The sequence below is a fragment of the Gossypium raimondii genome, chromosome 5 (assembly GCF_025698545.1).
Source record: "Gossypium raimondii isolate GPD5lz chromosome 5, ASM2569854v1, whole genome shotgun sequence".
NCBI lineage: Eukaryota > Viridiplantae > Streptophyta > Magnoliopsida > Malvales > Malvaceae > Gossypium > Gossypium raimondii.
Window position 1 is genome coordinate 2,490,259 of NC_068569.1, and position 11,886 is coordinate 2,502,144.

General features: G+C 34.2%; 1 protein-coding gene, 1 long non-coding RNA gene and 1 pseudogene across 2 annotated transcripts; all 3 read left to right on the plus strand.

The window, feature by feature from the left end:
* The first annotated feature begins 45 nt into the window (after nucleotides 1-45).
* LOC105769988 (disease resistance protein RPS2) lies at nucleotides 46-3,876 on the plus strand. Its single transcript, XM_012590997.2, has one exon. The coding sequence runs from the start codon at nucleotides 1,009-1,011 to the stop codon at nucleotides 3,700-3,702; it is 2,694 nt and encodes an 897-aa protein (XP_012446451.1). The 5' UTR covers nucleotides 46-1,008; the 3' UTR covers nucleotides 3,703-3,876.
* A 2,350-nt stretch (nucleotides 3,877-6,226) lies between these two features.
* Nucleotides 6,227-7,827, plus strand: LOC105771062 (UDP-glycosyltransferase 91C1-like; annotated as a pseudogene).
* A 436-nt stretch (nucleotides 7,828-8,263) lies between these two features.
* Nucleotides 8,264-9,849, plus strand: LOC128041291 (uncharacterized). Its single transcript, XR_008196043.1, has 3 exons — nucleotides 8,264-8,540; nucleotides 8,655-8,754; nucleotides 9,598-9,849. It is a non-coding gene; the product is annotated as an uncharacterized LOC128041291 (long non-coding RNA).
* The last annotated feature ends 2,037 nt before the right edge of the window (nucleotides 9,850-11,886 follow it).

Consider the following 11,886-nt stretch of genomic DNA (forward strand, 5'->3'; position numbering starts at 1 on the left):
CAAGAAGGATGGTGTGGGAGTTTATGCTTCAATGCTGCATTGCTATTAGGCCTTACCTTTGATGGCCATAACAGTATTAATTTCACTCAGTCCAATATTTCCTTACGTTTTTTTCCAGACATGATGTTATGCTGCCACCATTTTATCAAACAAATAAATCACTTAACATGAAAGGAGCCTGGAGGCTCCATTTGCAGCCAGTGGAAGCTGATAACTTAGAATCAACGACCTAATGAAATAATCTCTTTAATTAAAACTTTGTTAGTCAGAATATGCCCCAGGTGCCAGGTTGGATACAAGTTAACAATATTTGTTTATTTTCGGAAAGGGCTTTTTCAGGTTATGGAATCTTTAGTTAGATAATTAATGTCTGGCATCATAAAAGGTCAACTGCTGCCTCTGTACCCTAATTACACTAGACTCTATCAATCTGTTACATGGCTTTGATGAGAACATTGATTTTCTGGAGAGAATAAGGTTATTGGAATTCCTGCTTTGCTGTTGCATGCTTGCATTCCATGATTGAAAGAAATTAGTAGAATACACATTGGAAGATATTCAGGATTTTTGAGGAATTCTGTTTCGAGGGGATTGGTCCATCATGCCCCATACCACATGCTAGAGACGTGTTCATAATGAAAGGTTCAGAAGTCAACTGAAATGTAGAGATGAAATGACAAAGATCTTGTGGCAGGGATTACTTACAAACTAGACCATTGACGTTGACCAATAACTACAGCCATTTCAGTTTGAAGGTTTCAACTATGGAGGCTTTTACTAATAGATTGAAGCCACTTGCAGGTGATCAATTATCTCAACACAACTGGCGGGTTTGGAAGTTGCATTGAAATTGAATATTCTATAGATCAAAAGTTAGGCTCTTGAATTAATTTGGATGTATCTGTTCTACTCTGAACCAGGTGGCAGTACAGAAAGAATCTATTAACCATTTTATGATAAACCTTGAGTCTCTGCTCTTCTATACGAAGCACGTTTAGCTTTTTATCTATGGATTTCATTACCCCTCTGATCAGTATAATTGACAGATTATGCACAGCCACGGCCTCTCGGGCATGCCGTGTTATCAATTTGGACAGAAGCATGCACTACTTGACTGCAGAACTAAATGAACTGATGGACAAGAGAGATGACTTGACGACTCGTCTCGAGCGAGCTGAGCTGGATGGATCAAGACGAACAAATGAAGTGCAGAGGTGGCTGGCAAGAGTAGAAGTTATCGAAGCTGAAGCTGCCTCCATTATGGAGAATTTCCGACAGAGTAGGCAAGGGTTGGGGTGCTTCAATCCAAGTTGTTGTTCGAAATACAATATGAGCACGGAAATGATAGAGAAGCTGCAGGATATAAGTGAACTGAAGGGAAAAGGAAACTTTGAGAGACTGGTGACTGAGCCACGTCCTGCTCCTGTAGAAGAGAAACCGTGTAAGCCTGCAATTGGCATTGGTGTGATGTTAGACAAGGTGTGGGAGTTTCTTGAGGAGGAAAAAGTGGGAATTATTGCATTATATGGAATGGGTGGAGTTGGGAAAACTACCCTTCTAAAGACCATCAATAATGCATTTCTTTCCAACGATCACAATTTTGATGTGGTAATATGGGTCTTGGTCTCTAAGGAATTTGTTGTTAGTAAGATCCAACAGTCCATTGTGGCCAGGCTAGGGTTGCCATGGGCAGATAGTGAAGCCCATGAACTCCTAACTTCAAAGATTTACAATGTTTTGAAAAAGAAGAGGTTCCTTCTATTGTTTGATGATGTTTGGGAGGGAATTGATCTGGGGGATATTGGGATTCCTCTTCCTGATGATGAAAATAAATGCAAGCTGATATTTACAACGCGATCCATGGATGTGTGTAGCGACATGGATGCTCATAGGAAGCTCAAAGTGGAACTTTTGAACGATGAGAAATCATGGCAATTGTTCTGTGAGAAGGTTGGAAGAATGGATGTTTTAGAGTCACCACCTATTAGAACTTATGCCAAGACAATTGTCCGAAAATGTGGAGGTTTACCACTTGCCTTGATCACGGTTGGTAGAGCCATGGCCAATAAGGAGACTGAAGAGGAATGGAAGTATGCAATTGAATTACTCAACAAATCTCCATCAGAATTTCGAGGTATGGAAGATGTATTTACCCTCCTAAAGTTTAGCTATGACAATTTAGAGAATGAAACTGCAAAAATGTGCTTTTTGTATTGTTCTCTATTCCCTCAAAGCTATTCTATTGAGAAAGAACAGCTAGTGGAGTACTGGATTGCAGAAGGATTTTTGGACCGTTCCTATGACAGCAATGCCTATAATAAAGGGTATGCTGCCATTGGGTCCCTGAAAGTTGCGTTCTTACTGGAAACAGGCGAAGAAGAAACCCAAGTAAAGATGAATGACGTTATCCGAAGTTTTGCCTTATGGATAGCTTCTGGATGTGGGGTAAACAAGGGAAATTTTTTTGTGGAGGCAAGCTTGGGCCTTACTGAAGCACCTGGTGTTAAAAACTGGGAAGGAGCACAAAGAGTTTCTTTGTTAGACAATGCAATCACAAGACTAGAAGAAGTACCGATGTGCCCAAATCTGTTGACACTGCTGCTTCAGTGGAATAATTGTCTGAATCGTATACCAGATGTCTTTTTTCAATCCATGTCTGCTCTTAGACTCCTGGATTTGTCCTTTACAAGCATCAGAAGGATCCCGGTGAGTATCGGTCAATTACTAGAGTTGCGTCATCTTAATTTAACAGCTACAAAGATAACCATGTTGCCTAAGGAGCTTGGAAGTTTAGCAAAGCTGGTCCACTTGAATCTCTTGCGCACATACTCTCTTCGAACGATTCCACGTGAGGCTATATCTGGACTTTCAAAGTTGGTGGTCTTGAACTTGTACTACAGTTATGAGCGTTGGAAAATTCAGAATTCTAACTGTGAAGATGAAGTTGGATTCGAGGTATTGGAGACCTTGACACAACTTCGCTTCCTCGGTTTAACCATTTCCACGGTAACCTCACTGCATAGACTCTCTGGCATTAGAAGTTTAGTCAAATGTATACAGTATTTATTCATAAAGGAATGTGAAGGTTTACATCAATTAGAATTATCAACTTTGGGTTATGGTAAACTATTGAGAAGACTTAGCATCAATGACTGTAATGAATTAAAATACTTGGTAGTGGAAGGTGAGGCTGGAGAAAATTGGCTACCCAATCTGGAGGTTCTAGCCTTGTATGGCCTGCCTACCCTAATTTCGGTGTGGAAAACCCCACCGAGAGAAGCAAGCCTGCAAAATCTGCGCTTGTTGAATATCTGGTATTGTCATAGGCTGAAGAATGTTTCATGGATATCATTACTTCCAAGGTTAGAAGCAATTTACTTGTTCTACTGCAAAGCGCTGGAAGCACTGGTAAGCGAAGACGAGAAACTAGAGCCCGATTCAAAGTCATTTTCAAGGCTCAAAACTATATCCATCCGCGACCTCCCTGCATTGAGGATCATTACACCATTGGCATTAAATTTCTCCTGCTTGAAGAACATCGCAGTGATTGATTGCCCGAAGCTGAAGAAACTATCAATCAGAACAGCTCATAATTCTACAACCCTTCCAACAGTGCACTGTAGTAAGGATTGGTGGGAAGGTCTAGAATGGGAGGAAGTCAACACCAAAAATGCTTTTCTTACCAACTTCACATCAAATTGATGTAGCATCAACATGTACCTTTTGTCATATTATTCGGTACGTCCTGCTTAACTGTTTATATGGAACTTCATTGTATAACCAGTTCTTCATGTTCCTACACTTTTGTCTTGTACAAATGTTGGCCAAATTGTAGACTCTCAATTTTAAATGTATGGCTGCAAATCTTCTCAAGAACCAGGGACCAAGTATTAGGATTCATAACATAGTTTAAGTTCTCTGTCTTGCAAAATAATCAGCACCAATGCTCAAATGAAACAGACCAAATAGAAGGCTTTAGATTTAAAAGTAATATAGGAAAAAGAAAGTTAAAGTTTAAATGCTTCAGGTGCTAAGCTAGGTTTAGTTATTGAATTTAATTTACAGCATATTTACTGCAGCTTTGACTAAATTTTTATAAAGAATTTCCCAAATCTGATCAAACTGATATAGTCTCTTCCCAGCAAGGTGGACATTCTGCTTGGGACTTTGACCAAAAAAAATTTAAACACTCTAGAAGCCCACAGGAAATACATTGGCCTATGTTATAATCCATAAAAATATCAACCTTAAATTAAACAAATGGTAGAGCGGGGGACAGATTCAAGACAACTTGAATTATTGTTTTTCAAATTAAAATATTGACTAAATTATTAAATTTTTAATCATTGAAATTCACTATAATTCATGTTATCTTTTAAAATTTTATGAACTTTATTTTTTTAATGGTATATTTTTATTTTTTATAAATTTTAAATTATTTATTGATATGACATATAAGATAAATATTGTAATATCGGCATGAAATACACGTGAATTGTCATGAATATTGTCATGCCAACATCATTAGAAAAATTGTAGTAAATATTTCCATTAAAAAACAAAAATTTGATTCTTTTTAAAGGGTGATCAATAAATTTTGTCTAAAAATAATAATAAGGGCTAAATTTATAAAAGATGTAAATGTTAAGAGCTATATTTGATATTATGCCTGTATAAAAAAACTGATTTATAATAATTTCTTAACTAAATTAAGGCTCAATTGGTAAATGACATTAACTCAAACTAAGGAATAGTATAATTAATTAACTTTTAACCAAATCTAAATAAAATTGAAAAGTCATTTTAAAAATAGAGTATAAATTTCTAATAAAATATTATTATGCATTAAATTTAATATTCATAAGAACTAAATTATTAGAAATAACAAGTTACCAAAATTTTGAAGAATACAAGGGGAGTAGGGCAACATTAAAGCTTAATTGTTTCATCAGCTTTCAACAATATGAATGGCAATGTCATTCAAGTCATATTTGACATGGTCTCTCAATTCATTAGTTTAGTTGTTGGTAATATCATTCACACGAATTGGTGATTACAACCCAATTTAAAAAAAAAAATGAATAGCCATCCAGGCATCACCATCCGATTAACTATTCAATGCTTCTAGGAATGCAACAAAACAATAATATTTCAGCTTTACCCAACTCAGCACATCTTGCAGCAACATAACCCGCAAGTTACAAAGAAAAATATAATAAAAGAAAATAGTTTATGAAAAGAGAGGATATAAGAGCAGAAAGGCAAATCTGTTTAGAGATTGGCTATGTCAAGGATTGAATTCCTTATTCACCAGTTTTGGTGGAATTGAAATTGATGACCAACAAAGCTTGCGATTTCGCCTCCATCTTTGTTCTTTCTTTTCCTACAAAGCTCGTTTTTTCTCCTTAATGGTTCACGTTTGTTTGGCCAAAAAATATGATTCTGAATTTGAGTATTTTTAGTGGGCTTTCAAACTTAAAAACTTGGGGGAAAGGAATATAATAAAAAGAAAAGAGAAGGAAAATGATGATGAATTTGGGCCAACATTAGACCATTAGTGAGCCGGTAACCGTGGGAAACAATGCTTAATGGTGACAGGTTACAAGTTTCTAGAAAATTGTAGAAGAAGGGGACTCGTAAGGTAGAGGTAGAGGGAGAAGAAAATGGAAAAAAAAAGGGAAGAGAAAATCTGTCACAAATAATCATGTTTTAATATAATTTAATACGTCCATAACTATAAAGTTTGATAAAAATGAATATTTATATAAATAAATATATTGAAATATAATTAAATTATATATTATTTTATTAAATTATATTTAATAATAATTTTATTAAAATTTAAATAATTATTTACCTAAAAAAATTATACTAAGCTTATCCTAATCATTTAAGCCTTTTTTTTATGTTATTACAACACCTATTTTATTCAACTAAATACAAAAACACTATTACAACTCTATTCTATTATATTAAAACAAACAATTAAATTACTAATTACAATTTTATTCCATTATAACCCACTCTATTCCATTTCAAATTCATTAAAATCTTATTCCATTCACCTCATACACACCCCCGACAAAGCTGACGAACAACCATAAACAATACGACAAAAACATAAAGAAAGTTGGGCCGCTACAGTGGAAGCCAACTATGCCTGAGGCTCAAGTTCTATGCACTGGATTGGACAGCCATTTCCTAATAAATGAACAGCCAACGACTCCACCGCTCTCATCTGCGCCCTAACCAAAAAGCAAAACAAGGTCTCTGGCAAAATAGTCTGGATTTCTTCTAGACATGGATTACTCCAACAGCAAAAAACAGCTTCATATTGCAATATTCCCATTGCTAGCTTACGGTCACATCGCCCCATATCTCCAAGTCGCCAAGTTTTTAGCTCAAAAGGGTCACCATGTCTACTATGTCTCCACTCCTAAAAACATTAGCCGCCTCCCTCAGCTTCCTCCAAATCTCTGCTCCCACATTAGCTTTATACCTCTTTCTTTGCCTCAAGTCGATGGCCTGCCACCAGGGGTTGAGTCCACCTCCGAGTTACCCGTGCACAAAGTTCCTTACCTCAAAAGAGCGTATGACGAACTGGAAACTCAGTTGACTGAGTTCCTAAAAGGTCCCCACAGATTAAAGTGATTATCCACGACTTTTGTGTGCCCTGGTTACCTCCTGTGGCGACTCAGCTCGGCATCAACCTAGTTTACTTCAGCATATTAAATGCTTCATCGAACGCTTTCTTTGGCTCCGCATCAGAGATTGTCGGTGGAAGTAGAAAATCACCTGAAGATTTCACGGTGGTCCCGGCATGGATGTATTATCCTAATAACATAGCTTTTAAGCTCCATGAAACGTGACTCACAAAGAATGCGACGATATTGTATCCGATTTAGAACGGTAAGCGACAGTGCTTTTAAATTGCAAAATTCTGACCTTGAGAACTTGCTATGAATTCGAACCTGAGGCGCTTCGTGTGCTTAGTAAGATACACCAGAAACCAATTGTTCCACTTGGGTTGTTGCCACCATCACTGTCGAACATAGAAGATAAAGGAGATGAGAATTGGGAAACATTGAAGAAATGGCTTGATAGTAAGCAAGAGAAGTCGGTTTTCTACGTTGCACTCGGTAGTGAGGTGAGTCTAAGTCAAGAGTCCATGCACGAGTTGGTATTTGGGATAGAGAAGTCCGGGTTACCATTTATTTGGGTTGTGAGGAAACCCCCTTTAGATGAAGAGCCGTTTGCAGAGGACATGATCCCTACCGAGTTTGAAGAACGAGTTTCAAAACAGGGTATGGTTTTACGAGGCTGGGCACCTCAACTTAGGATCTTGGGTCACTCATCAGTTGGTGGTTTCTTGACTCATTGCGGGTGGAGTTCCGTAATTGAGTCTCTTGGATTAGGTAAACCTCTGATATTGTTTCCTGGTGGAAATGCAGATTTTGGGTTGACTGCTAGGTTGATGCATTGGAAAAAGGTTGGATTCGAAATAGAAAGAAACGATGTTGATGGATCATTTAAGAGCGATTTGGTGGCCGCGTGTATTAAGCGAGTCATGGTGGATCCCGAGGGTGAGCAACTCAGAGCTAATGCACTTGCAATAAAAGAGATTTTTGGCAATGTAAAGTAACAAGTGCTTGTACGAGTTTACTCGAGCAATTGAAAATATTTAAATTTTAATTTGTATTAGGGTCATGTGTCATATGCTTTGGGGGAAAACCTTTGGTTGAAGGATCTTGTAATAGTAACCATGTATGTTTTTGTTTGGAATTAGTATTATTTCGTTTAAAAAATTGAAGTATTTATACTATTCATTGTGGGCATCTTGAAAATAAAAGAAAATTATGAAAAAAAATGAAGATTTTCTTTAACATTTTGATACTGTCGAGATGTAAACAATGTCAATTTAAGTTGGTATTTATTAAAATTTTGAACTAGATAAAATAGTAATTATGACTATTAGTGGAGAGGATAGTGGATATTATAGGAAATTAAAAGATGGACTAAATCGTATATGATTGAAAAGTGATGGAGCAAAAGTGTGAATAAGAATAAGAAATGACTAGATTAAATGGATGGGAAATAGTGGAGGACTAAAAGTGAAATAAAACCATAAAAGTACAAAATAGGGTGATGAGATTGATATTGAATAACTACCATTTGTTTGGAGTGATGATAATTAGATATTTTGTTTAATTAAATATATAAAAAAAAGAGAGAGAAGAAAGTGAAAAGATATTTCTAATAGAAAGATATAGAAAAAGGAAGAAAAGTAAACGCCATCATCTTTTCTATCTTCTCTCTCACGTCTTCCACTCTCCATTTCCACCAAATTTTCTTTTCTTTCATTTTAGTCCATTTTCCTCCATTTTCAACCCTTTCAAGTTTTAAACTTCTAATTTTCTTCATAAATTTTTAGTGAAATCAAGAGAACAACTTCTTGACCAGCTAAGTTTTATGTGAAGTTAGCTAAAGTTCATAGTTGAGGAAAGAGAAAAGAAGAGCTAGGGATTTTGAGTAAGGTTAAGGTAAGAATGACAATGTATTCTTGTAGGTTTTCATATTTATCTCATCAAAATGCATGGAAATATTATGTGATTTTTTTAAATATTAAATGCTGTATATATGTTGTGTTAATGAAGAGAATGTCAAGAGGAGTGAACATCAAGTTGATAAAGGCAAAGAAATAGCAAAGGATTGAAGGAAGAATGAAGGATTTCATTTCAATCAATTTTGTTATAAGTATATCAAGAATTTTACTTTACCTAATTTAAACCCTAAATGAAAATATGATAAATTGGTTTAGTAACATTCATAAGATATGTTTGTAGTTGAAAATGATGATATGTATTTTGGAAATTATTTGAAAGTAAAAGGGTATTCCTATAATGAATTGAAAAGTGCATGTGTAGTGAAATTAGAGAAAATGACTAAATTGCAAATAGTGTAAAATTTAGATAGGTGAAATAGATATTGGGAGTAATTAAGTGAAATGTTGAATGTTGACAAAATAGATGTCAAGTGAAATTTGATGAATGGTTGATTCTATATAAAATTTTAATTGTTTTCTTTGTTGAGAAAATGTAAATAAATTGTATAGTTTAAATGTCCAAGTAGACAATAAGAACTAGTAGGATATAAATGGTATGTCATTAGGAAAATTTCCATGCATGCAAGTGATAGTGGCACTACGGTGCAAGTGATAGCGGCACTACAGTGCAAGTGTTGTGGCACTTCGGTGCAAAATGACATTTGCACATCCATGCAAATAATAGTGACACTTTCGTGCAAATTATTGACATTTGCACATATTCTACATGTTCTATTAAGTTTACATTTGGGCAATAAAATTACAAGGCAAGTGAACTTAAAAATGTCATTGGTAAGCAACTTGTAACTTGTTGAATTGGTACCTTACTATAGTTATTTTTGAAACAATTTTGTTTATGATGATAGTGATTCATGAAAGTTATATATATGTTTATATATGTGTATGTGTAATGAATTGATTTTAAATGCAAAGTTTAATTCTTGATATGATTACTAAGCTCTTGTGAGCTTAATGCCTTTTTTTCAAACAAATAGGTGAAGATCGTTTTGAAGTTTTAGAATGAAGATCGTCTCCAACTTATCTCATCACAAATCAAACTTGGAAGATATAGTATGAATCTAAAATTTTGGGCATTAGTTTTTGGCATGTACATAGGAATATAATAGAAATGTTCATGGATGAATTCAATGAAAGCTTTGGTGCTTTTGGTCCACTTTATAAATCTTGAAATTGGGATTTGTATGTTTTGGAATTGAGTTGAATTAGGTGCTATTTAAGGTTGAAAATTGGCATGCTCAAATGATTTGTTGGTTGATATAGATGTTGTATGCCATATAGATGTTGTTCTAAGCGATAGGGGGAATTAATTTGCTTAAGTTTTAAGGTGGCAGGATTGAGGTCATGACTTTGTACCACCGTGAGGTCAAGACGTGGAATCTATGAAGTCGCAATGAGCACTTAAAAGTTTTGACTTTACAATTTGGTCCCTAAACAACATTCGATCATTTTGGGAGCTTTTATAAGCTCATTTTAAGCTCGGATAAGTGCTTGAATCATATTTTAAGCTTAACAACTTGAAAAATAATTAAATTGATTTGAAGTGATCGTAGTTGCTTCGTCAACAAATGTGACATCCTGGTACCTTGGCTCGACAATCGAGTCGAGTAAGGGGAGTTACATTCTTTCCATTCTTCTTTCGGGGTTTCAATTTTTTTAGATAAAGGGAGAGGGAAGGTTTTGTTTATTAGTTTCGATTACTAGGGGAAACCGTGGGAATCAAGGGAATATGAAAAAAGAAAGTAGGAAGAGTTGAAAGAGGATTTTTTTTCAAAATTTATTATTAAGATAATTTGCTTTTCAATTGCATAAGAATAAATTCAAAATTAATTGAATAATGAGTTTCTAATCTAGTGGTAATTAATATTAAGTTTCAATTTTTAATTTTTCTATAATTTTTTAAAAATTAATAATAAAAGAAAAGAAAAGATTAGGGTCAAATTGACAAAAGTTATAAAGGTTAAGGGTTAAATTTGTGAATATACCTAATTTTTAACGGAGTTAATTGAAAAATTAACAAAGGGATTAGAAATGAGAAAATTGAAAAATAGAGGAACAAATTTTGAGCAAATAAAAGTAGAAATAATAAATCTATATAGATCAGTAAGTATCTATATAGATCAATAAGTATAGGGACTATCCTCAAAATTTAACCTAATATGTAGTTATATATAGAGTCAAGATAGCTAACAACGGACAGTGTGATGGATCGGTACCTTCTCAATTTTCTCTAGAGGAAAACCAAGATCAAATGTGTGCACTCCTTCTGGTATTGTTTAAGAACCTTTAATTGATAGGCTAAACTCCGCCTAGTTACTAGGTACATTTTTTCTCACTCACTTGTTAAAAAGTTATAAAATTGTTAATTGATTATTTAAATTTTTTGTTATTAGCAGTTAAATGACTAATAGAAGATGACGTGATAGTTTTAAAATTGGCATAATAGCAACTTTAACTCTCAATTCTCAACATTTATATATTATGTAAATTTAGTCTTGATTCTAAAAAATTTAACCCTCAATATTTACATATTGTGTAATTTGACCTTTTTTTATTACTTTTCACTTAAAAGCTAAAAAATCCAAGATAATAATTTTATATTTCCTCATTCTTTTAAAATTAACTCTCAATGTCACAAACAAAAGTAAAAATATACAATGTATAAATATTGAGGGTTAATTTTTTGGAATCAAAACTAAATTAACACAATGCACAAATGGTGAATGTTAAAGTTACTATTATGTCAATTTTAAAATTGTCAATTTATCATTTCGTTATTAATTTAATGGGTGGTGAGTTTGGTTAAAAAAAATGTTGAATAATTATTTTATTTTGTAATTTTTTAGAATTGAATGATAAAAAAGAAAATGCTAATAATTATAGTTTAGCTAAATGATAATTGCCAATTACTGCTTTTTCTAATTTGTAGCGTTTTCCTTGTCGTGAGCAAATTCAACGTATGGCTGTAGCTAGTGACTATGATACACTGTGGACGTATGTTATGATTTGCTGGAAAATTTTTGTACATTGAGAATAGATTCTATCATGCAAATATGTCTTCCAAATTTTATCTATATACAGTGCTGGTGCAGGGACTTCTTAAACCATTGGATTGTTGCCAATACATTACTATGCCTGGCACCGAATAGGATGCCTTTGGCTGCTACATTCTTTGATGGGGTAGAGGACGTGATCTTCAAGGAAGCTGAAGCAGTAATTTTTGGGTTAGGTTAGAAATTTTTTTTTAGAGGTTGGAATTAAACTGT

Coding starts and splice junctions, on each gene's coding strand:
- LOC105769988 (XM_012590997.2), top strand. CDS start 1,009: ATGGATTTCATTACCCCTCTGATCAGTATAATTGACAGATTATGCACA.